At 34.7% G+C, this 27,149-nt stretch overlaps 1 protein-coding gene across 2 annotated transcripts; it reads left to right on the top strand.

Annotated features, from left to right (window-relative positions):
* The first annotated feature begins 162 nt into the window (after nt 1-162).
* Nucleotides 163-27,101, top strand: LOC137385525 (ubiquitin carboxyl-terminal hydrolase 36-like). 2 transcript variants are annotated; one of them, XM_068072001.1, is made up of 15 exons: nt 163-204; nt 3,826-4,021; nt 5,398-5,646; nt 9,648-9,755; nt 9,901-10,003; nt 11,773-11,911; nt 13,066-13,148; nt 13,513-13,684; nt 13,837-13,962; nt 15,002-15,116; nt 19,785-20,080; nt 20,197-20,355; nt 22,610-24,320; nt 24,987-25,078; nt 26,947-27,097. In XM_068072001.1, exons 2-15 carry the CDS (start codon nt 3,892-3,894, stop codon nt 26,971-26,973), a joined length of 3,510 nt encoding a protein of 1,169 aa, XP_067928102.1. In that variant the 5' UTR covers nt 163-204; nt 3,826-3,891; the 3' UTR covers nt 26,974-27,097. The 2 variants fall into 2 exon arrangements, with proteins under 2 accessions (XP_067928102.1, XP_067928101.1); XM_068072000.1 differs by lacking the exon at nt 24,987-25,078 and having other exon boundaries at nt 26,947-27,101.
* Nucleotides 27,102-27,149: the final 48 nt, after the last annotated feature.

Raw genomic sequence — 27,149 nt, 5'->3', positions numbered from 1 at the left:
CACAACTCACGCTCAATGCGAGAATTATTAAAATAAGTACCCGGATGCATACGTAAATAAGCTATTATCCAATAGAAACAAAGCGTGCATGTGATAAAAGAAAGAAGTTGGAGCTGATAAAGCGAAACTTTCACCAATTAGCGCTATTATTTCTTGAATGGATTTATATACAACTTATGCTGTAAAGTGATTGCTTATATCAAGGTATTGTTCAATAGATCAAATAAATGGTAGTGACACGTTTAGTTTTAATAGGGCTAGCCATCTTAACTAATTGATATAATGCAGTTGATACTGTAAATGTGTTTTCAGCGCCGTATGTGCAACTTATGTACAGCCTACAACCGAACTCTTGTTTTATTCATCAATAGATTGATTGTCGACGTGTGTGTCGTTGACATGTACGAATACTACTTAAAATCACTTAGTTCGCTTAATATTCGTAGTATGCATATTTGACAGTCAACGAAGCAGCGTTAAGGAAGCAGTCAAATATTATTTTTACTAAAACGAGGATATACGAATGAAACTAGCGTGTGAGTGTTAGCACCTGTATGCGGCGTGATTTATTTTAGTTGTAGCTTATTGCAGTCGGTTGTCGTATTAAGATAGTTGAAATCTAGAAAGTGTAAAACTTCTCTTAAATATATACGATTATAAAATAGCAGTAGCACTTTTATATATGGAACAAGCTCAATGGCAGATTTTGTTTGTTTGTTTGTTTGTTTGTGAATATTATTTATTGAGGTTTTCATGAGAAAATAATGTTCTGTTGACCTCATAATTAAAAATTAAAGCTAATATAATGTGATATAATATGATAATTGAGAATAAAATTGATAGTGGCTACAATAATATGATTTCTATAAGAGGATAATAAGATCGTTGATTGAGCTGAGTATATATATACATATACATACATACACATATATATACATATATATATATACACATATATATACACACACACACACATATAGTGCATATACATATGCAAGCTGAGTTGATTGAGTATTTAGATTCCAAGTTAGTAATTATTAGTATGGTCATTTTTTTTTTAAATTTTAACGCGGGTGACACAATACTCTACTATTCTTATGTCAGCTATGGTTGTAAAGTGACAACCGATGGTTTTTAATAATTTTAATTCAATGTTGTTAGTATACCAGTGTTAGTAAATAAAATATAGAATGGTCAGTAGTCACAGTATGGCCAGTTAATCAATATCAAATGACAGCTCATTTACAGGATCTAATACCTCTTCTTTCATAATCTTGATAGCGTTATATTTAAAAGATTGTCTGCCATAGTTCTTATTAATAGATGGTGTTATTAATGAGCATTGCGATCTTAGGCTTATTTGGTGTCTCTCACTATCCTCTTGAATATATTTTATTTAACTCTCGATTTTATAAGAATATCTGATCTCTTTTATCGTTATAGTCGCATCTTATCTCTAAAGGCTTATCGGGCCACAAGAGATATTTTATCGAGATAGATAGATAGATATATGGCAACATTTGTTTGGCGAAGAGCATGCATTCACTGATTTTTTGCGCTCGTTAAAATCTACGTTTAAATGCTACGGCGAGTTTGGTGTCGTATTTCGGTTGGTTTATGTGTAATGGCTCTATTGAAAGGATCTTAGTTGAAATCACAGCCTTGGTATGGATTCTTGCCAGGGTTGAAAAAACCACGGTTTTCTTTATGAAAAACCCGAAAAAAACAGGTTTTTATGGTTTAAACCGGTTTTTATAATTTTACTAAAGTTTGTGCAATTTTAAATCTAATTAACATCACTTACTTTAGCTACATGATGGAGTATTGAACATGTATACATGTATGTGGAATTATCTGTTAAAGATGGTACTGTGGGAGTTGTTAATGGGAATAAGAGAGAAAACATGGAAATTTCGAAATGAGTCTTTAATCAAACATGATTGATGAAATACAGAGCAGAAATCTTATGACATGAAGTGAATATTTTACATACAGCTCTATGTATAAGCAGGAATTATAATCCAAATGATTAGTTGTGTGGTAGTGTAGAGCAGAGCGTAATGAAGATGCATTGCTAGTGTTTGAAGCAGTGACAGATGACTCAACTTCTATCACCTGAATACTAGCATCACTGTCTAAGTTGGTGTTTTCATCTTGACATTTTGCTACGTGGGCTTTAAGCCTATCTGCGTGACCTCGTGTTACGACAGCACACCTGTTACATTTTGCCTTAAAACCTTTGCCTTTTGCAGTTCGAGTGAAAAACTGCCAAATGAGATCCTGTTTGCGAGACAAGTTGGAAATTTGAGACACAACTTTTAACTTTTCAAAAACAAAAAACTTGATAAACTGAATTCTAACAATCTAACTACTTTGGCTTATGCCCAATAAATGAAATATTAGTTTGCAAACTTGAAGCTTTTGCCCAAAATGATTTTATTGTTTTTATTTCTAATTATAAGTAATCCTTTCTCACTGGCCAGACTTGAGAAAGTATTCAGTCATTATTAGAGACGACTATTGGATTGGTATATTCCACATGGTTTTTATATTTCATCATTAAATATATCATTATATCACTTGATAAAAGTAATTGAAAATGAAATTCACTAATTCATTGTTGTGCTAGGACTTCATGTAGTTTCAACTTGAGCTCTGCCATCAGTTTGCTACTATGTTCTAAATAAACTTCCACAACTGATAATTACAGATAATTGCATTTCTATCACACATGACCCACTAGGAGCTTAAAATATTGTTTTTCACAAAAAATAATGAAAAAACTGAAAAAACCACAAAAACTGTTTTTTTCGGCTGGTTTAAACCATAACTGTCACGTACAACTTTTATTGTACTTACTAGGTAAATCAGACACGCTGATTCCGATTTTGTACTCAAAATAAAGATTAGTCCACTAACTTTCAGAGTAATGAAGGCTTTTTTACAGCGTTTTAATATCGGTCTCGAAAACAACACGATCGGCGCAACAAGCTCCGCCCATAAATATGTGACGTAGCCTAGCTTTTTAGGAACAGAAGTTACGTAGGGATGTTTAGACCGATTTAGAATAATAGAGATGGGTGTTTTAAAATCCATTAATATCCAAATTCAGCCTTAAAAATAACCTCAGCTTTTTCTGAAAGGTAGATAAGCTATTTAACATTGCATATTTAAAAAAAGCGCGATAACAGCGCTAGCTTGTGATAAAACCGAGCTTTTTGAGCTCATTTTTCTCGGCTTTCAGCCTATTTAAACATCATGTAACTAGCTACGAGCAATTTTAAATAGTTTGTATACCTTTCATAAAAGACTGGGATTATTTTACAGGCTGGATTTAGATAATAATGGGTTTTAAGACACCCATCTCTATTATTCTAAATCGGACTAAACATTCCTAACTTCCGTTCCTGAAAAAGCGAGGTTTCGTCACATATTTATGGGCGGAGCTTGTAATGCCGATTGTGTTGTTTTTGAAACGGATATTGAGACTCTTTAAAAAAGCCTAAATGACTTTGAAGGTTAGTGGACCAATCTTTATTTTGAGTACAAAATCGGAATCAGCGTGTCTGATTTACCTAGCAAATACGATAAAAGTTGTTCGTGACAGTTATGGTTTAAATGGTTGTTTATGGTTAAGTTATGGTTTAAACCATTTAAACCATTGGTTTAAGCCAACCCGGATTCTTGCTGGGAATATTCTACTCCGATTGTTATATAGCAATTTGCTATTGCTATATTGCTATTTATTACGTTTATTAGCACTCAATTGCTCAGGCTACACCTTGTTATTTTATATATCGTAGTTGATATCTTACTTGGTTTTAGGAGTGAGCCTTGAAAAAGAGATATATGTGCTAAATATGCATTGAAAGGAGTGATATTAGTTAGACAATGCCTGCTCTGGCAGCTGATTGGTGCTGTGGAGATGGAACTAATAAGGCCAATACTCTCACTGAATCAAAAATGACAAAGAACCATAATTATAAATCAGATCGCTCTGCAACGGAAATGTCGCAGCAAAGTAAGTCAGTTATATATTAAAAGCTATCTGTAACAGTATAACTATTTCTCCTAACACTATTCAATTTTTTGCACGTAATTTGTGTCTGTGTTGTGTACTTGCAATAACCAGTAGGGGATACCATGCTAATTTACGCTTGAACTATTTATTGCAAACAAAACATGTCATTGATCGTTTTATGCACAAAGTTTATATTGAAAGCATTTTTTCTTCCTTTTTGTCATATTTTGTACACTGATGAAAGTCTTTGTTTTTATATTTTGTTGCATGCAATTTTATTTTATTATTGAAATTGAAAGGAATGATATTAGTTAGACAATACCTGCTCTGGCAGCTGATTGGTGCTAGAGCAGTCATTGTCTGGCACATATGTTTGTATTATGTAATTTTTGGTATCTGGCTGGTCTATTATAAATCATAGACCAGCCAGATAATTCCTGTATGAATAAGGCAATTTTTATTGTTACTTTATATTTGTATAATAGGTGCTTTTTACCCCATCCATGCAGTTATACTTGGAGATTAAATAGTAAATTCGTAATTTATTATATGTCAGATCAATTTGCTTTTAAAAACAACTTAGCAGTTTACCTTGAGCATAATTAGTGCTGCTAGCATTGTATAATTTTAAAGAAATGGTTTGCAAATTTATTTCAAAATGTGTTCAAAATTGGGAGTTAAAATTTAGTTAGAGTTAGAATTCAAGTGGAGTTAGAACCTTCATCAGCGTAGAGCTGTGTTAGTTATGGAAATGTCTGTACTAAAAAGTGAGCTTGCACTTAGTTTCTCGCGCTACATTTTTCAATCTTGATGCTAAATAAAAATCACGAGCTCAAGAGGAGATAATTGACATAATTGTTGCTGTGCAGGTGTCGTATTCAGGAAAAATGATGAAATTTTGAGTTGCCTCTTCTTTTTAACAAATATCTGCAACTCCACCCCTAACAAAGCCTTTTGTTCAACAACAGGCAATTTGTGTATTTTAATGTTGCAGCCTCTTTAAAAAATAATGGTATGATAGTTTAAATGTCTGCATTGTGTCCGTTGCATTGGTGCTAGAGTGTGGAATTGCAATATGAGGCTTGATTTTCTTCAACTTACAATAGGTAACTTAATGTATTTGCTGTTGTTACTTGTATTTTTAATTTATATCAATTGTTTACATTTACCTACAAATGCGTAGTTTCAAAAATTTTTAAAAATCGTTCAAATATGCGTCGCATATCAATACAAGTACAATCAAATATTTGCTCGAATTTTACATTGTATGTCAAAAGCTCATAATGGTAAATCGAGGTTTTACCGTTAAAGCATATCAATGTATTTATAGCTTTGTTAGTATTAAATTGATTGATTGATTGATCCTTTGTACATAGATGAGAATGGGATCCGATACCTCAATGGGAACATTCCACATCAAAATGGCCTCGATGATGACATACCTACGCCAAAGGTATCCTTGTTCGACCCAAGCAAGCTGCGTCTACACTGGACGCAACGCATACCTGTAGGTGCTGGTCTTTCTAACCTCGGCAACACCTGTTTCTTGAACAGTGTTCTCCAGTGCCTAGTTTACACTCCACCTCTGGCCCACCACCTTTCCGTGGGCGAGCACAAGCAAATCTGTGAGTCCCACCTCATTCATTATATGTGTGATCAATATTTCACGTATACTGTATTTTGTATAGTAGCTTCCTCTCCTGTGTTGGGGTATCCAGTTCTGACCCGCTTTGCAATCTTTATATATGTGTATTTGCTATTTATGAGACGTATCACTGTAACTTAGTGAAGCTCTTGACACTGGATCAGTCATAAGTGTTTGCTAATTTTGTTGTACTGAGCAGTTAGCAAATGATATGTAAAAATGTGTTTTATGAAACTGGGATGAGTAATTTTTATTATTTAACAAACTTTTACAAATCATGGTGATGGAACCTTGGCTCAGACCAAGCCAACCAGAATATTTCGCCAACAATAACACTATGACTGTCAATATTACTTTTTTCACAAGGGACAATATGACAGCATGGTACAAACTATAATTATATACAAGGGACAATATGACAGCATGATACAAACTATAATTATATACAAGGGACAATATGACAGCATGGTACAAACTATAATTATATACAAGGGACAATATGACAGCATGGTACAAACTATAATTATATACAAGAGACAATATGACAGCATGGTACAAACTATAATTATATACAAGGGACAATATGACAGCATGGTACAAACTATAATTATATACAAGGGACAATATGACAGCATGGTACAAACTATAATTATATGAACTGTTATTGCAAATAGTTAATAAAAGAAAATCAAAACATTTTCAATAGCCAATATTGCTGTACGACGTTGTAACAGGATTTAAATAAATATAAAAAGCTGCATTCGTCATCTGTTCCTGTGTTACATATGCCATGTGCAAACCTGTCCGTGGAAAAAAAGCGTAATAATTTGTTAACATTAGTAATAATGAAAGCATAATAAAATTAAGATTTTCATAACATTTTAACAATTTTGTTATGAAAATGACAAAATTGTAAAAATGTGTATAGCAATTCATAACAATTTTGTTATAAAAATTGTATAAAATTAATAAAAAGTAATTTCTTTTCAAACTACCTTAATAATCGGTCAGATGAGTGCCAAAACACTGAGTGTTTTGAACCCTTTATCGTCTATAATTCACCGAATTTTTGGGTTAAAAGTAGATCATTTACCAGTTTTTGAAGTTTTTTGACGTAAGATAAAAGCATTACTAAAAACTTAACTGCAAAATTTCTTGTGATCAGAGCGTTTGATGTTAGAATGCAATTGTGTTTAAGATGTCTTTAAATTGCTCGGAATGATTTACAACTTACAGGATTATTTTACTGCGGTTTTTCATAGATTAAATTTTTTGTGTTGGAGCCGGGTAAGGATTTCTTGCTCTAGTGAAATAGGCATTATATGTATAATATATGTATTGAATCCTGATTGTTTTCCATGACCGTAATTAAAGATTGATGTTCAATTTTTTATTGTTTTAGGATTTTGTAATATTTAATTTTAAGCTCATAACATCAGTACCTTATGTCTGCATTACTGACATTAACTATGTGATGCATTCTTGACTGATTTTGCTGAAGAGATTTCAGTAATGCGGTGATCTGGTCTGTGTTGTATTTAGCATGCACTGTATTAACTTGTTAGTGTAAACATCCTATGTCACTACAATCAGTGCTCCTCTGTGTTTGATGCCTTTGAGCGCCTGCAAATTGTTCACTTTCACACACTAACCTTTTTATCTATCATTCAATACAACCAATTATTTTTTGCATTGTTATGTTTCTTGGAATGGGAAAGTACCTTTGTGTTGTTTCATCTAGTCAGTTTGGACAATGTTCTTATGCAAATATTATCAAAAAATTTTTTTATGCACAGGCGCGAGTCAGTCGCAATAAATAAATTCATAAATGTGGCTTGCATCTATTTTAAACTCTTACGGTCATCAGATGTTAATATTTCGATAGAGGCTACAGCAAATTAAAATCCATTGAAATAATGATCTCAGTGTAGGAGTTGTCTGCTCACTGGATGGTCTGTGTGGGTCTTCTGCTCGTAGTCAGGTTTTTAGCAGCTTGTCATTGTAGCCTCATGCTATATAATAAATGCTGCCATTACTTTACCATTTCTAATACATGTAGTCGTTGTTACTCGAGTATTATTATTTGACTTTGTAATAATCAATACCATTTGGTATTTTCTTGGTAGTGTCAAAAATTTCGAAATACATGAGTTCTACAGAAGAATGTACATGTATTTATGTTCTGATCATGTAAACCCTTATTAAACCATACAACATCACAATTCACTAAAAATATATTGAATGTCATCTAAAGTCATTGATCTATGAATATACAGCAAACATTTTCTCACTGTTGCCACAATGGAGGTTGTCAAGTTTTCTATAATTTAACTCATTTACATTCAAAGTAAGTTTTAGCATGTTCAGTGTTTTCTGAAGCATCGCAATTTGATTAGCAAAAGTGGAGCACATGTTGGTGAAATTTAAAAATGAAATTAAAATATAAGAAAATAATGAATGACTAAGGGCATTTTCAGATTCCAGATTCAGGTCTTGTCATCAGGAAAAATGCATTGACCCTACCGGTGGTTGGATGTTTGCATTGTGTGGGTGATCGTGTTCTATAATGCTCATTGTGTTTACATTATTTTGGACTAGTGGATTTTCCAAGCACTGACAAAGATAAGTGGCTAACAATAACAATGCAAAGACTTATGAATGACAGCATATATATATAATAGAGATGCGTGCTTATGATATCAGCTGCTCTTCTTGCCGAACAAGATTTCTAAATGGATGAAGCGCCATCAAATTTGTTAACAACAAGGTAATTGACGAGTATCACTTGCAATGATTAATAACGAACCACCAGTCAGTTGATGTTGATTTTATCGCTTGATGAGCCTAAGTGACTGTGACCATGCTCATTGACTAGATTCACCCAACTTTGCAGAATTATTAAATTCTTGGAAATCAGTAGCTATTAAAGCTATATTGCAAATCTATCATGTCGTGAAAGATCTAATAGTATAAAGAAATTGTTCACGATGGTCATGGGAGAGTTTATGAACATTTGTAGGGAAACTGAAACTATATACAACACAGTTGGCAATATAAACACTTACTGGGTTCAAGAAGGGATAAATCTCTTGACAACATTTTGTTCGCTTTTTCTTGTAGCAATTGGTGAAACTGAACAGTTAGTAGCTGCGGCAGCAGTAATAAATTTTTGATGTTCTGGAATGTTCTTTTGGCTAATATTATTTGAACAAGGATTAGCCGTAACAATTGCTTGTGTACCCATTTTTGAATAAATAAATGATCTTGATATTTTTGTCAATTATGCATAATCTGAACGAATTCAATAATAATTTTTCAGTGATTGTTAAGGGTGTGTGTATGAATCCAAAAGCAGCATAAATTAGTCTTAACTGTGCATGGTATAGTTGTAGTAAACTATGTAGAGTAGCTCTATCACCACCTATAGTTTTGCACCCTCTGTCATGTTTGCATTTCCATTTGCCTATCTCTATAGTAAAATGACAGTCAAAGCCTTTTTTGTTGATCACATTTTCGAAAATTTATTTGTTATGTATTTTATATGGTGAGCTTTTTTGTGGTTACATGGAATTAGCTAATTATCATCAGCATTTATTAAAAGCTATTTTTAGTCCTTAGATTTTGGAATGGTTTAAACAAATTACAATTTATTCCTTACGAGATCATAAAATTTTAGTATCCGAAGCGATTCCCGAAATTATTCAAATTCGTGTATTAAAGTTTGACTGTATAGTTTGGTTTTTTGCAATTGACATGTTTTAATAACACTGTTTTTTTGTCAATTTGATTTTGTACTTTTCCAGATCAAACTACACAAGGATACAAAACATATATTTCCTTGACATTCCTTGAAATATCTTTAATATTTGAGAACACCCACTCTTCATAATATGTAGAAACTACAATTCTGCTTAGTGTTTGAAGTCATGGCATTTATGTCTTTATAAAACATCCGCTTATAGCGTCTTATTTATTTTGCAGGCAAAGTGAAAGACTTTTGCATGCTCTGCATCCTGCAGGATCATCTATCACGCAGTCTGTGCGGCGGAAAAGCATTCAAACCTCTTCGGGTTTTACAGAATCTTCGCAGTTAGTTGACTAACATGCTTTCTAAAGTAGCACTTGTTATGAAGTTGTCTTCTCAATATTATTGACAAGTATTCGGCAAAATGTCTAAGCATATCATTTGTGTCTGCTGCGTACGTAACGATGTCATTGCATGTTGTTATTATAGATATAGCCAAGAATCTGACTTGGGGCCAGCAAGAGGATGCTCATGAGTTCCTTCGCTATGTTGTTGACTCAATGCAGAAATCCTGTCTGTTTGGCACCAATGGGTCAGTGTTGCTAATTACCCTATATTCTGTTTGTCGATAGCTTTATTAAACATTACCGAATGCCCGGCATTGCTCGGATAATAAAATTCTTTGCACAGTAAATTTATTTTTATTTAACATATTAAAACAGTTACCATTCTCACTTTTAAACTTCATATCAGGAGAAAAGTGTTTTGTGAAGTTGAAATAAATTAAGTGAAAAAAAACATATGCGAAGGTGTTCAAATGTAAAAGTGTTACTATAGTTACCTACAGTAACTTTAGTGTATTTAGTGGTGATGATCTGCAATAAAATGTAACATTACAATGTACTATGTGCAATATGTACCGTGGGTAGTTCTGACCTTCAAGACATACGTATAACATACGCTTTGAATTTTACATAAATATATTTAGCTTACTAAACACACACATAAAGATAAGTTTTAATTTGTACGTCTTTTTTATTAAACTTTATAATTTTGTCATAGGCTAAAGTTTTATGACTTATCTGTTTCGAATTTATTTGTACTTTAACTTATGACAAATAATGCTGAACTGAGATAGCTAGCATCACATCTCTTTCAAACGGTTTTTAGGGATTTCGGCGAATAGCATATCGACATTTTTGTTATTTTGTCATAATCAGTACACCAACTGCCAAAATTTAATTTCAAGAGAAATTTTTGTTGGTATCGTATGGCGGAAAACAAATTCGTCTTAGTACAACGAGGACGAAAAAGCATCGTGTTTCATGAGGCAACAAAAATCTCATCGCATGGGCATCGTAACCTGTGGGTGCACTGTATCAATTCATAATTTAGCGTGTGCATGCGCAAAAAGGGTATACAGTCTATGGTAAGAACGTTAGGAATGATAAGAACGGCGTAGCTTTGTAGTTAGAGGCGCGTTAAGAATCTTGCGGATGCAATCTTTGTGAGTTCAAATCCAGCACGAAGCAAGCTTTTCATTCCAAAGTTGAATAGCTATAGTGGGACAGACAAGTAACGAAAGATAACGATAGATGACAAACATTGAGATTTGTAATACATGTATATACAGATTATCATCGTCCCAAAACCATTCTATGTAAGAGAATGGGTAACAGACAGACTCGAGGAATGTACCAGCGGATCATTCTACATGTACATGTAATTAAGTTTTGACATATCTCATGGACATACTTTTTACCTGTAATATAAATTAGTAAAGGTTTTAGTTAGTAATGGGACTGCACCATTGCCATTATCCATCCCTACATTTGATCCTACATAGGTGTCTTGTTTTGCTGTAAATGAATTTATAATTTTACCCATTACGTTGGTATTTGCTGCCATGCAACCTTAATTTCAACACGTTGGTTGTATTACGCACAATAGCACCTGTAATATGTGTTTGTATGGTTCCTATTCACTCCTTGTACATGTTTGTGTACATGTATATACATAATGAATACAATTTTGATGAAACATGTTTGTGTACATGTATATACATAATGAATACAATTTTGATGAAACATGTTTGTGTACATGTATATACATAATGGATACAGCTGTGATGAAACATGTTTGTGTACATGCATATACATAATGAATACAGCTGTGATGAAACATGTTTGTGTACATGCATATACATAATGAATACAGCTGGGATGAAACATGGTTGGGTACATGTATATACATAATGGATACAGCTGTGATGATTCGATGAAACATGGTTGTGTCAAATGCGTTTGACATTTTGATGGTGGTTGACTCATGTTTCACTGTATTGATTTTACCTGTTGACAGGCTGGACACGTACAGTAAGGAAACTACCCTCGTATACCAGGTCTTTAGTGGTTACTTACGCAGCCAAGTTAAGTGTCTCCGGTGTATGCACGCCTCAAATACGTACGACCCCTTTCTCGACATCAGCGTTGACATAAAGGTCGGTGTGCTAACCACGCAGACATAAATGGCGCCTTAAAGGGCTATTTCTGAATGTTTAAAAAATTCATAAGCTGTGACAAGAATTAATTTATATCCTTTGTTTTCGTTCTAGGATGTGTTTGTTCCATTATTTAAAAAAAACTAATTATTCAACAAATTATACTGATCAGGTTTTATTTATGAGAGTAACTACAATTAAATCGTCACAGAGTTGTCAATCAATACATGAAATGCCTCTTGGAAACATAAGCTTCAGTTGCCTTATATTTTACAGCATACATGCATTTATATGCTGTGAATATATGTATGTATTTATGTATATATATACATAAAATGCAACTAGGGTTTTACTATATTATAAGTTAATAATGTAAAGGAACACTAAAATAAAAGAGCTCTACAAGAAATTGGAGCAAATAGTACTAGTTATAGTAGCACTTATCTTTGCAGCTACTGGCAGTTTCATGACTTCTCCTGTCAATCATCAGGTTGCTACTAAAATGATATCACTATAAATTATATATCATCAGGTTGCTACTAAAATGATATCACTATAAATTATATATCATCAGGCTGCTACTAAAATTGTAGTCATGGTTCATCATTATCAAGCATATATGACCTATACTTGCACACATATACAATATTATATACAGCACATACTTGCATGTGTATAGCTGGTGTTGGTTTATAATTGTTTAGAAAGTATTATAACTTTATCATATAGGTCGGTACATCATAGGACTTGATGCAATAATAGTGCCATCCTTATAACTTTATCATATAGGTCGGTACATCATAGGACTTGATGCAATAATAGTGCCATCCTAATTTTGCTCAAGTATATTAGTGTACTAGGTGAATGCCTGGTGTTGCCTGGGTAATAAAAAAGTCTCTGGACAGAAAATTTATTTGTATTTAACATATAACGACATTTGCCATTCTAACTTTTAAAATACATATCATGAGAAAAATGTTTTGTGTAGTTAAAATAAATTAGGAGAGAAAATAAAAACAACTGTACACAAGGGTGTCAAACTTTGTCAAACAACAATATATACGTGTGTATACTTTACTTGAAACAACTGTATGTGTTCATGCACTTCAACTAGCTGAACATTCTGATGGTGTATTGTTAATGGCTTTTGTCAGGATGTCCATAGTTTGGAACAAGCACTTGTGAAGTTTGTCACGCCAGAAAAACTTGATGTGGAGAATGCATATAAATGTGAGAGGTATGTATTTATTCTTTTTTCATCCTGTTTTTATGTCCTTTCTGACAATTTTTTATCGAAAGTTTGGAGGCGGATAGTCGCTCTCCTTTCTTCCTTTCTTTCATTCAAGTATAAAAGGCTTGCATAGCCTCTTATTTTTCATCTATTTTCATGCAATCACTTCAGAAGAAAATCCCCTGTCCTTCCCAACCATCTATTATACAAATGGAAGGGGTTGGTAGCCTTCCCTATTGTCTTAAAGTTCCAGCAGGATATTAGATGGCTACAAGGAAATTATTATCAGCAATGAGGCATCTCTGTAACACTATCTTGTCGGATGCTGACAAATAGTTAACTTATATCGGACTAAGTCGTATCTTTGCAGATGCAAGGTCAGGGTGCCAGCACACAAGCGATTCACCGTGCACAGAAATCCAAATGTTCTCACTATACACATGAAAAGATTTGACATGAGTCGTGCTCTCGGTTCCAAGATTTCTCGGCACATTCGCTTTCCTCTTGAGATAAACATTCGCCCATACATGAGTTCTGCTCAGGTGAGGCTTGACTGGATAGGGTGGAGTCACCGTAGATAGTGTCTAACAGTTATTTGTCACTGTTACACCCTTGAGTTTACCTACCTAAAATAGCTTTTTTATACAGCCTTCATTCCTAGCTGTTTGATTCACATAAAGTAATGTCTGTTTAGGGAGGGCCCCTCTACTATGTGCTCTATGGAGTGCTAGTTCACTCAGGCTTTAGCTGCAACTCCGGCCACTACTACTCATATGTGAAGGCTCCCAATGGACAGTGGCACTGTATGAATGACTCGATGGTATGTGTTCACCAGTTACTCCTTTTCCATACATTCTAATACCCTCATTTATTGAAATTTTTTCGCAAGGAACTAGCGAGATCGGTTTCACATCGGAAAGCTGTATTTAGCATTTTTTTTTTTAGTTATATTTGATTTTGTAAGGCGCAGTGGTGTACATCAAATACACAGTATGTATGCCACCTTATGATACACCTTCTCTTGTGGTATACCGAATGCACAAGTTTGTAATATACATGCTTGCTGTACACAGTGTTTCTATGACACTCCTTTAGGCATTAGTCCAACGATAGTTACCATGGAAGCTTGGAAAGTGAACCATGTTACTTTTAAAAAGGGCTGATGTGTTCGTTTGTTTAATATTCTATTTATTAGAAGTAATAGGAATGAGTTTACTTTGTCCCAAATAAATTTAATTGTGATGAACAATTTAACAATGTAAAATAGTTGTGTGAGCATGTACTACTAGTATGTGTTAAAATAGTTGTATGAGCATGTATTGTATATGTATTGTCTTGCATGAACTTTACTCTGTCCCTCAGTGTGTAGTTTGAACTAAAACTCACTATGATGACAAAAATCATGGAACTGAGCCGCTTATAAGTTTTGTTCTTCCTTTCAAATAGTCTTCTAAATTTTTTACATAATATTAATAGGTAATCTTAATAAATGCAAACGTGCAAGTTGTAGTTGGATTAGTACATCTCTGAGTAGCTTGCGATAAAAATGAAAGCTTGCTCAATAAAATAGGGTTTAATCAAGATCCATTTTTTACCATTTATGATATACTTGTTCTTAGTAAACAAGTATTTTTATAATTCCTTGCAATTGTTAACATTTGTTTGTAATTAGCATATGTATTACTTAGATAGCAAATAGTTTAGATAAGTAGGCGTTTTTCAGTTTGTAGTTTATATGACATTTGAATTTGGCTTCATTAGAGAACTACCCCATTCTGACGAGAGGCTTGTATTTATTGGTTCTATAAACCCGCTAGCTGGTTAACTGTTTTGTACATAATTTACCTTGACCATTTCAGGTAACTGTGTCTTCTCTTACCACTGTGCTGGATTCAGAGGCTTATATACTCTTCTATGTACGATCTACCAAGGCTGCAGCAAAAGTGACAAAACCTCACACAATCACTCGTCCAGGTGAGATAACTTTTTTGTTAACCTGATAGTTTTTATCACTTTTAGGAACCTTTTTACAGGAAATGTTTTTTAGGCTACCAACCCTTGTTTTCTTTTGGCTGTCTGCATCCCCAAAAGTCGAAAGCAATCTTGTCTTATTAAAGTACACTCAGATAGCTGACACTTCTATTATGGGTTTGATTAATCACATGCAGGGCAGGTAATTTGTTGATCTATTACAGACAGGTTCCAACTGGTCTTATCTTGTGTGGCGTCATTTTTCCAATCATTATTTCCTGTTCACTTCAAATGCTTCTATATACATGTACAGTTAGTTGTCAAATTACGACCTGTGCGACATACGGCCACTCGACTTTATGACCACATCTGTGGGAAGGTCAGGCAGCTCAGTGCGAGGCGTAGCAAAAGCTGTTCTGCATTATTTCCGTTAAGCTTTCTCGTTATGTTTTCGTTAGGGTGAATTTTTTATGCCACACAATAACAATAATTTCTCTCGAACTTAAAATTTGTCGATTTGTGTACTGTTCATATACGTTATTAAGAGATATCCGTTGCTCGCCTTGGCAAGCTCAGCGTTATCCGTTATGGTAAAAACGGATTCGCAAACCGATGAATGATAGATAAATCTTCGTTAAAAGTTTGAAGTTTACTAAAATGCATACTAAAACTTCCTTCAAGTATGTGTTTAGTAAGCTAAATTCATCTAAGTTAGATCAGAATATACAGAATCGATTTACGTCCAAAACGTCTTACGGCCGGCACCAAACGCGGTCGTAAGTCGACGACTTACTGTAATTGTGTATTGCGTATATCCCTGATTTTGTATCTATTGCTTGATTGCTCCCCGTCTTAGCACTGATGAAGTGTCGCTTTCAGCCATTGCAAAATTTTTCATGGTTTTTTTCTTTAACATGTTAGCTACCAATGCAGAATATATACTCTGTTTAGGTGGACATTTGTCAAGCATATGAATTGTTGCGCACTGGGTCGTAAGTGATTACGTTAATCTCCTTAGATATTATTGATTACAGGATGTGTTCTTTTTGAAGGCAACCATAACCATCAAGACTGAAATTGCAAAACACTAATTCAACAGTTACACAGCAAAACAAAAACATAGTTGTGGCAATAGACATGACAATGTTCATATAGTGAATGATAAACAAAGAGACTGATAATAAATTTACCGTAAAACATCAAATTGAACGCCGCTTCTATTTGACCGCCCCTATAGGAAAGGTTTAGAAATAGAGCGTCACCCTTTAACTGAACGCCACCTCTATTTAATTGCCACTTTGACATTCTTTGATGTTTACAAACCCTTAATAGTAAGTGATCAATAGAAGTGTCCACAAAATGGTACTAATAATGACCCAGTTACATTATTAACAATTAATTCTTTTGTGCTTGCTGTTTGTATCGAAGTCTGTTTTCTAACTCTAAAGCTTATGACTTTTTTTTAAAACTTTGAAAGCAAAGCCATAGAAATAATTAATAACTGTATCAGGTTAATAGTAGTTCCTTGTTTAACACGGTTTTGCTACATAAAACTGTAGGAAAAAAATTTACAATTACGATGGAATCTGTACTACTATTTTCAGGCTACAGGTTGTGCTTGACGCTCATGCGGCTAAAAGTTTAGCATTATACTTGTTAAACGTTTTCCAAATAGCAGTGCATAAAAGTTTTGCTCTCCGAAACAAAATTGTTTGAACCCTTATATTGACTAGTTCAGGAGTGCAGAAAAAGAGTTGAGGTTAACAGACACTGGACGATATTGAAAAGCCAGCAGAAGGTGAAATGATTCCAAACGAACACAACTGGTTGAGCAAATGATGCAAACATTTCTGTTTTTAAAATGTTAATTTTGGTTTTTGTGTCTATAATAAATATGGTTTGTTTATGTTGCTTGTTTTTTAATATATTTTGTAGCATTTGATAGATTATTATTATATAACTTATAAATTTGCAGATTTATATTATATTATAGCATCACTGCGGTTATTTAAATTCTGCTTACAATGGATCAACGCTCGTAACTCCTGTTCTATTGCGCATAGCAAGCCAGTTTTGGCTGCAAACTAGCAAACATTTCAATGAGTGCAATGAGCTTTAGTGCAGCTCTGTTAAATATAGTTATACATGAAAAATATGCCTTCAAGTTTAGAATGAAATAAAAGATTCAAAGCTCCAACAAATTGCAACGTAAGCTGTAAGATCATCAGTGGTCAAGTGCTATCAATTGGTTAATAGATATCAACTAGTAGAGATTTTTCTCAGCTTCCCCATGCATATTTATTTAGAAGTCTACAGCAAGTTGGAGGTAAGTTATCAGATTTCTTGCATCCAAAAGAGTTAATACCGCTTTACCCGAAGGAATGAAAAATATAAGTGACATTTGTCTCACCCGTAAAAAGGTTAAATTTAGCCTCTCAAAAATCTGACGAGCTATTTGAAAAATACAATGCCACCCTCAATTTGAACGTCGCCTCTAATAAAATGCAACTACTGGGAAGGGCTAAAAATGAAGCACCACGACGTTCAAATAGAGTTTTTATGGTACTGACTAGCTACCAGTTTAATAATTCCATTCTGTGTTTACTTTAGCTTGACAAAACAATATTAAGATATAAATAGTTTGGAGGAAATAGATTAATTTTTATACACCAACCTAAGAACTGCAGCCCTATTTGCAGCAGGCGATCAGGTTTCAAAACATATTATGCCAAGTGCATGGGTAGGCTCTAGTGATTGGCCAGCACACTATCGAAAGCAAAGCACCCATGGTGATGCCTCTCAAACTTTTGTTACATGCTTAAAAATAGTTATAATTAGGTATTGTTTCACTTTGCCATGTTCATCAAAGTATATTTAGCCACAATCATGTAACTGGCCTTTATTTTTGCATTTTACTGGCTGAACGCTAGGTCTCGCAGCTGTCATATTTTATTACTAGGTGAATACCCGGCATCGCTTGAGTAATAAAAAAGTTTTTGCACAGAAAATTTATTTTTATTCAACATATACAACATTTACCTTTCTAACTTTTAAATGAAAATATTTTGTTTATTTCTGTGTAATTCATACTGTACAGGCTGCAGTGCCTACTACAGATCTATACTGATTGCAAGTCTTGTTGGCCATGTGAGTTTAAGCATTTTCCTTCACGTATGGGCTCACATTTTTCTTCTGGTATGGCTTGGCACATAACGCTAGCTGCAGTGTTAAAGGTTGACTTGCAACAAAATTCACATTACAGTTATTTGGTATCAAAATATTCACCATGTCTTACTCTGCTGTGTTGTAGGTGCAAACTATGTGGAAATGTGATTACTGATTACAAGACCTTAAAAGCTCAAAAACGATCAGTCAATCGCAGCCATCACAAAAATGCCGTGAATTGGAATCCCTTTCCAAAAAGGCTTAAATGGGACAAAGCTGAATACGATGGCTTCTGTTTATACTTTAATGTAACCTCATTCGTCGAAGTATTTTCACAAATATACTTGACGCATTCAATAAATCCATGTCTATTGCCCTTACGCGTCTGTTTCATCATCATTGTAATGCTGTCACTTTGAGCACTGATATCTCAAAACCTACCATAAAAAATCGTTCAATTTTTTAACCTTAGCTCGTAGGAGTGCATATAATTCTCTGATAAACAGAACAGGCCTGTTGGTCACCCGTGATAGTCGAAAAATGCTGCATAAATTGTTCACGTTATCTGACAGGAAGCATGGGTCACATGATCAGATTACGGCTAGATGATTAGACCAAGCCGAAACAAAGCTGTAAAGTAGCGAGCATGTATATTTGATAAGGGCTTTTCGGTAGAACCCCAAGTGTTTGTCATAAACTAGTGCTACGAGACGTTTTATGTTGAGCATATTATCGGTTATTTCATGTGATCAAAAACTAACCACAATGTTTGAGTAAGTCGTCGAAATAAAGAGATTCCAATCTACGGCGTTTTTGTCATGGCTGCGATTAATTGTTCGTTTTTGAGCTTTTAAGGGCTTGTAATCACATTTCCACATATTTTGCACCTACAACACAGCAGAGTAAGACATGGTGAATCTTTTGATACCAAATAACTGTAATGTGAATTTGTTGCAAGTCAACCTTTAACATGTGGGCACCGCAGTGCATTGAATAAATGCCAGTTTGCAGAACTGGAGGTTCTGAATTCAAATCCAGTGTGCAGCAGATTTGTCATTCCTAAAACTTCATCGCGATCGCTATAACTGAATACACAGACAGACAAATATTGAGATTTATATAGATATGGTTTTCCCAGTTATTCTAAAATCCGCGAAAGGCAAAGGAACTTTCATTTACAATTGTTTTTGGTTGAGAGCTCATAGAAGTGCTTTCCTCATTTCCACTTTGTTGGTTCTGTTACTAAAATGTCTGCCTTTTGCAAATGGTGTGATCCTGGTATAGGATGGATCATGCAGGTTTGGCGTGCTGACAAAAATTTTTGCTGTAATAACTGGCAGCTAGGGTTTTAACTCTCTCACCTTCTTACCCAACAATTGCTGAACTCTGTAGCCCTTCTATTTACTTATTGTTTAACTGTGCGGTGCCCCATTTTTTAATATTTTGCTTTCATGATTTATATTCTCTGACATATTTATTGGCAGTTATTGACATATTTATTGGCAGTTACACAGAATGGTTCAGGAGACCACCAAACAGTAAGAATTATTGGACCACAGCGCCCTAAAGTCGATGGCACATTTGCAGCAACTAAACATCCGAATGGAGTGAGCGACTCGACTGCTGCTGTTTATGACAGCCCTACAGCTTCATCCGACAAGGTCAACGGAGTGAAAGAAAAGCAGACAACTTCCATTGCTAGTTTGAAAGGCAAGAATATAACAAAAGTGGGTGTGCCAAGCCTTGTGCCTGCATACATGGAGCCCGGAGACTCGGATGAGGATTGTAGTCCAACCCTTCAGGTCAGCTATCTCATTTTTATTGTTTTAGTACCCTTTATCATATTAGCACTATATCTACGCTGTGGATTGAAATGTACAATTTGTGCGGTACAAGAGTAAATTTTTTGCGCTTGCAGATTTGTGAGGATAGTGCAGAGGTAGCGACAGCGGAGTCTAAAGAAAGTTCTGGATCAATGAGTAATGTTCAAGAAGCTGATAGTAGGGTTGTTTCACACAGATTTAAACCCCGCTCTGTGCTTAAAACTGCGCCTGGTTTGTTTGGCAGTACTGAAAAGGTAATTGTCATCACATATTGTTTATACAATTCTTTGTAATGGGTTCCTTAGTAAGGACTTTTTGACTTGTTTGAAACCCATGTTTATATATCAAGATAGTCAAACCTCAACAGTTGCCTTGTTTAGAGCAACATCGTATGTCGTAAATTGAGACATCGAGACAAATCTTTGCTCAGATTTTGTGTCTTTTCAAAGATTTCTCATGTTGAGAAGATTGTAAGTGGGTCTTACTTTACTTCTAGTAACCATATATTTTATATTGATGTCACTATTATGTTAACCTTGTACATTGTTTCAATATTAATCATTGGAGGTCCTAATGAGCTCTGATCACGTAAAGCAGTTTGTTACATAGACATTTAATCACCATTTGAAGCCTTTGTTTTGTAACTTGCTGAAATGTACATACTTGTTTGGCCACAACTTGACAGATATCTACCAGCCATTTAATGATATACCGTAAAACCACCATTTGAACGCCACCTTTATTCGACTGCCACTGAGAGAAGGGTTGAAAAATAGAGCGCCACCCTCTATTTGAATGCCACCTCCATTTGACCGCCACTTTTACTATCTTTGATCTTTAACAACCCATAATATCAAGTGGTCAAAAGAAAAAGTGTCCACAAAATCGTATTAATAATGAATTGTTTACATTAATAATCATCAATTCTCTTGTTGTCCATCTCCAAAAACTTTTCCCTTTTTTTCGTTAAAACTTTGAAAGCTCAAGTCTCAGGTTGGTAATAGCTTCTTGTTCAATGCGATCTTGATACTTTGAAGTACATATATATAAAAACAGTTTAAAATTACAATGGTAGATGAACTTTGAAAGCAACGAGAAAACATAATTAATAACTGTCTCAAACTAATAGTACTTCCTTCTTTAACGTGGTCTTGATACTTCGAAGTACATGTACACGTATATAGAAAACTGTTTGCAAGTATTGGGCCCAAGGTTACGTTTAGCGAGCAAAACTTTTACGCGTTGCATTTGAGCTAAATGCTACGCGTAAAAGTTTTGCTCTGTTAAAAATTGTTTGGCGCTAATATCGACTAGTTCAGCAGTGCAGAAGAAGAGTGGAGGTCAGATGACACTGTGGAAGGTATTGGACAAGTAGAAGATCTTCGTTCCATTGAAAACAACAATCAGAACACAACTATCCTAGCAAGTGATGCAAATATTTTTGTTTTAAATACGATAATTTTTGTTCCTGCATGTAATATAAGCATGGTTCGTTTATGCCACTTGTTCATGAATATATATTTTTGGCACTTGATAGAGTATCATTATATAACTTATAAATTTGCAGATTTATATCATATTATTTGATAGCATCATTGCGGTAATCTGATCTTACAATTTCATCGGCGCCCATAACTCCTCTTCTATTGCACATAAAAAGCTAGTTTTGGCTGCAAATTGTAGCAAACATATCAATGAGTGTATTAAGCTTTTATGCAACATTGTTAAATATAGATATAAAATGAAAATGTCTTCAAAATTAGAATAGAATACAAATTGCAAGCTCTAACAAATTGCAAAGCAGGACACCGGCTATAATATCATCGCAGGTTAATTGCAAGCAATAGATATCAACTGGTAGAGATATTGCTCGGTTTCTCAATGCATAGTTGTTAAGAGATCTTTGACAAGATACATGTTGAAGTAAGTTAGCAGATTTATCGCATCCAAAAGTTTTAATATCACTCCACCGGAAAAAGAGGGCAAAATATAGATTACATTCGCTTCGCCTGTAGAAGGGCTAAATTTATCTTCCCGAAATTCTGACGAGCCGTTTGAAAAATGGATCGCCAGACTCTATTTGAATGCCGCCACTAATTGACCGCCACTACAGAAGAAAAGTTGAAAAATAGAGCGCCATGGCGTTCAATTAAAGGTTTTACGGTACATGTATGCGTAATCTCTATTGTGGTTGTATACAAAATGTTTATCTGTGTACATAAATTTTTCAATTAGCCATGATCTATAATTGTTTTTACTAGCTTCGTGTTATAAGTTAATAACAGCAGCAACATGGAATGATGCAGTGCTGCAAGCGTGATGTTTGACAAACTTTCCCCATACATGGCAAACATTTCTTACTTTTTGAATTGTGAAAGTATACAAACTCTGTGAGCGTGTGATATTGTGAGTAATTAGTAATGATTTAGCTTCGTTCAACAGCATGACTGAGAAGTTCATTGATCGGTGTTCGCCTTATTCTATACATAATGTTGGCCTATTATTTAGATGCCCAAGCTCAAAGATCCTGCTGCCAGTCACAGACTCAGACAGACAGTTTCGCCAGCGCCAGATGGAGGTGAAAATGTATGCGACAAATTATTAGACTCATCGGAAGTGTTTGTGGGTGATGCAGATGTTGGTGAGGTACCTGATCAGCATCCACGCTCAAACATAAAAAAGAATACTGACTCTGCTACTTCTACCTCACTTTCCCATTTCAAATCGAGTCCAGATGTTTGTGATTCAAACAAAATATCAACATTGCAAAATGGAAATCTCAGCCAGTTGTCAGATAATAAACCTAGTCATAGCAGGAGTACTACGAGCACGTCAAAGAATAGTTTATCAACTAATAATTGTTCCTCGGAGAGAATTAGCAATAAGTCACAATGTTTTCAGTCACCTCAACAAGACTTGAAAACTGACAATTCGAAATGTTACACTGTATATGACTCACCTCATTCACCAAGGGCAAATGAGAGGCGCAGACTCTTACATAAAGATAGATATTCTACGTCAACATCCCCTAAACGACGCAAACACAGATCAAGGTCACCGCACAAATCTAAAAGATCTCATTCACCACATCGATATAGACAGTCTTCAAATAACTATAGACGGTCATCAGATAGAGATAAACAAAGGTTATCAGATGGAGATAAACAAAGGTCATCAAATCGAGATAAACAAAGGTCATCAAATCGAGATAAACAAAGGTCATCAAATCGAGATAAACAAAGGTCATCGGATAAATACCACAGGTCATCGGATAGATACCACAGGTCGTCGGATAGATACCGACAGTCATCGAATAGCTATCGACGATCATCAGATAGATCTCGACGATCATCAGATAGATCTCGACGGTCGTCAGATAGATCTCGACGGTCGGCAGATAGATCTCGAAGGTCGTCAGATAGACACCGGCGATCATCATATGGATATCGAAGGTCATCAGATATATACAGACAGTCATCAGTAAGTGACAGACCGTCATCAGAAAGTGACAGACGGTCACTGGAAAGGGAAAAACCATCGAGCCACAAATATCATCGATCATCAAGAAATTCTGGGCAGCCACAAGAAAAGTATAACGAATCAATGGAAAGACATGGGCGATCACCAATAAAGTATAAAGAAAGACAGTCAAGATCTCCCTTAAACTTCAGCCATTCACGAAGGTCAAGACATACTGAGAAACGATCATATTCTCGCTCTAGATCCCGTCACAAGACATATCCTTCAAGAAAGACTTATACTTCTCACCATCATTTGTCATCACTCAGAAATGGCCACTCGTTTTCAAGTCCATGCGACAAACAAAGCTACAGGAGTGGATGCTCCAGGTCAACGCACCGACACTCTTTGTCTATATCACCCTCATTTGACCGGTCTTCTAAGTGCTCCACCCAGTCACCATTGCAAAATGAAGGATCTCATCTTGAACCTACAATCTCTCCAACTGCTCAAAAGTCACATTTGTTTACCAAGGCAGAAACTTTAAAACTAGAGCAGAGGTGCATAGAAGGTGAAGAAAGGCAGCATTTTAGTAATGGTGAGCATTCGTACTCGTCTTTGAAATTTGAGTCGTTAACCAAGCAAAAGAAATCTAAGGCAGCTGTGCATGACTGTGACATGGGAAGCAACACTGCGCTTCATAACAAACTGAGGCAGCCTTCGTTTGGGGATGCTAACCAAGCTACTTGCAGTTCAAAAGGTAGGGTTGTTATTCACAGAGGCATGACACATTATGTTAGATTTGTTACGGTGGTTACTCTGCTTCAAGTGGCATAGCATCACACGAAAATGGAACAATGACAGAGTTAAACTGAGACTATGTTGAGATTGTATGCTATTGCTAGACTTAATTTGTGGCATTGCTTTTGTTTGCATGAAAGGAAAAACCTCTTGCTCTTTTTGCTTATGGAGGAGAGAATTTGTGTTGGCTGTACACCATTTTGCTACTAGGCATATATGTCAATAGATTTTATTTCGGTCATGTTTTGATCTTGATTAAATTTAATTGAAATCTGTTAAATCAAATTTATGTAAGATTTGACTTTTTTTTTAAATGTTTGGATTCTTTATTGTACTAAATTTGCTAATTAAAAAGTAGTTTTCCATTAAGTTTTGCCTAATTTACATCACATAATTGCACAGTTATGCAATTGGTTTAGCTATTGAGGAGAGATAAGTATTCTAGTACTGAGCCTAATTAATAATGTTATTTCTATAGAATGTGGTTAATTCTTTTCAGTCGTTTTCTGGGCATGAATTGCTTTACGATAACTGTTTCCTTGATTGACTGTTTTTAGCTTATCGCATGACTACTGAATTCATCTTGGTAGCTAATTTTACAACTTTGTCTTCTACTACTTTGAAGCTCTCACCTCATCGTCAGAAATGAACCAGCAACTAACAAATAGAGAAAAATCATTTGAGAAAACGGATTCAAATCTTACTAATGGTTTAACGGTGGGTATTGAGCAGCATTACTAAGAGATTCCATCGTTTCAAGTATTATTAATTAGTGGGCAAACTCATCTATTTTCCACATTCTGTGGTAGTATTAATTTTACTAGAAAAACAGGCGCAATGCAGTTTTAATCAGCTCATCCGCTTAAAAATAATGTTGCTCTGGGTGTAATAAGACAGTCAGGGAGAACGATTCCTATCACCGCAGTGAATGTTTTCCTGAATATTTATCCAAGGAAACTTCTCTCAAAAATATTTGAACAAAGACTGAGATCAAACGTTTGAAGTGAATACAGCTGCTAATTTTAATCAAGTTTGATACAGTTGCCTATCTCAAATCTCCTAACTCGTACAACCAATGCAAAAATTAGCAATAATATGCTGATATTGCTTGTTTTATTCCTAATTGAGGTTTCACTCATTAGCAGTTGCTTTCACATCGCCCCAATCAACTGGGGTAACTTCAAATCATGCTTGTGAAGTTAGTTAGTTTTTGTAGGTCTGTTCTTTCAGGCATCCTTGTGATATGTATATGGCCGAGCACGTTAAAATTGCTTTTTTTTGTTTTCACTTTATTATCTTCTCTAGTCGGGTGTCAGTAATTTCAAGTCGCCGCTTTCCTCGTGTTTTCCAAAGACTATCAAATTGCTATGACTTTTATTTACAACGGTATATGTAGTTCTTTTGAGATATTTTAGCAAAAAATTGTACCTGTAATATCGGGGTTTATCTCCAGTTTTTTCAGGCAGTCATGACCATCTTTTTTTAATTTTACTCATTTATTAGTTGGCCAAATTAACAATAAAATCTTTAAAAAAACTACCAGTGCTGGTGAAAATTTGGTTGATCATTTTGATAACATTTTTAAAGAAATATAATTTTATGTGATACAATCTAAGCTGTCCACAAACTAAATATCTTATATTGAATTTGTGCCTATAAAAATAATAGCATATTGCGATGGATAATGCTTGTTTGGGCTGTTGCGTATTATATAGAAACATGTGAGATATTTTTGGTTACTTTTTTGCACATCTCATATGGTCTGGAATAAACCATTCAAGTTATTGCAGCAGTGAACTTTGACGAAGCCATGGTTATTTTGTTTTATCATCATTTGGTAGAGTTGCAAAATCAACTTAGCTTGTACACTAAGTTGCGCTTGTTTTACGTGGCACTTTGATGCTGCCAGAATTACGGGTTTAGGCCCTATTCAGGATATTATGATTTTCGTTTTTATGCTTCTGGCAATTTACCTTCAACATGGTTCAGTTGGAAAAAATGCCTTCTGTTTGATACATTAACATAGCTGCATGACAAGAGTTCATGGAGTGGTCATCATGGCTGCAAAAGCTAGATACTATCGATTTTGCAGAATATGAAGAAAGTATTTAGAATAAATCGTCTTTTGCGCAAGTAGCTCATAAAAGCAGTAAGTGCATCAGACAAATCAATCACCAGCACTGATATCTTCATACAAATTTGAAAGCCTTAGTCATTACATTGCTAGTTTCATGTCTAAACTACCTGCTAACTTCTTGTGCTGTGCTTATCAGCCATTAACAGCCTAAAGTAAAACACATCAACTGGATTTCATATCATGAAAGCCGCTATAGATTAATTTTGTGGGATTTAATTCAACTAAATTTGGAGACAATTAACTAACCAAGTGTCATAAAATTAGGATTTTTGACATTTATTTTTCAAATGGTTCGTTGAATTTTTGTCAAAAAAATACAATTCGTCATCACAAGAATGCTGCTAGTTTGCTGGAATTTTATTTCTAAATTTTATAAGCATTTAGCGTCATGGTGAACTTGATTTAGCATTTCATATCTTAATGCAACTTACTTATATATTGCTTGTAGTGTTCGATGGACCTACAGCAGCCGTAACTATGAGACAGATGATGACTTGTAGCGATGCTTCACTCTCAAACCATTACTTAGTGCACTTATTGTTCTTACAGATAAATATTCCTATATTTATTGAATCGACTATTTTTATACAAAGGAGTGTTTGACCTCTTTGATGCGCATTTAGCTTAGTTTTTATCTCTACTCGTCTGTAG

Source organism: Watersipora subatra, chromosome 1 (assembly GCF_963576615.1).
Source record: "Watersipora subatra chromosome 1, tzWatSuba1.1, whole genome shotgun sequence".
In the NCBI taxonomy this organism is placed as follows: domain Eukaryota; kingdom Metazoa; phylum Bryozoa; class Gymnolaemata; order Cheilostomatida; family Watersiporidae; genus Watersipora; species Watersipora subatra.
This window is presented reverse-complemented; position numbering and strand designations above follow the sequence as displayed.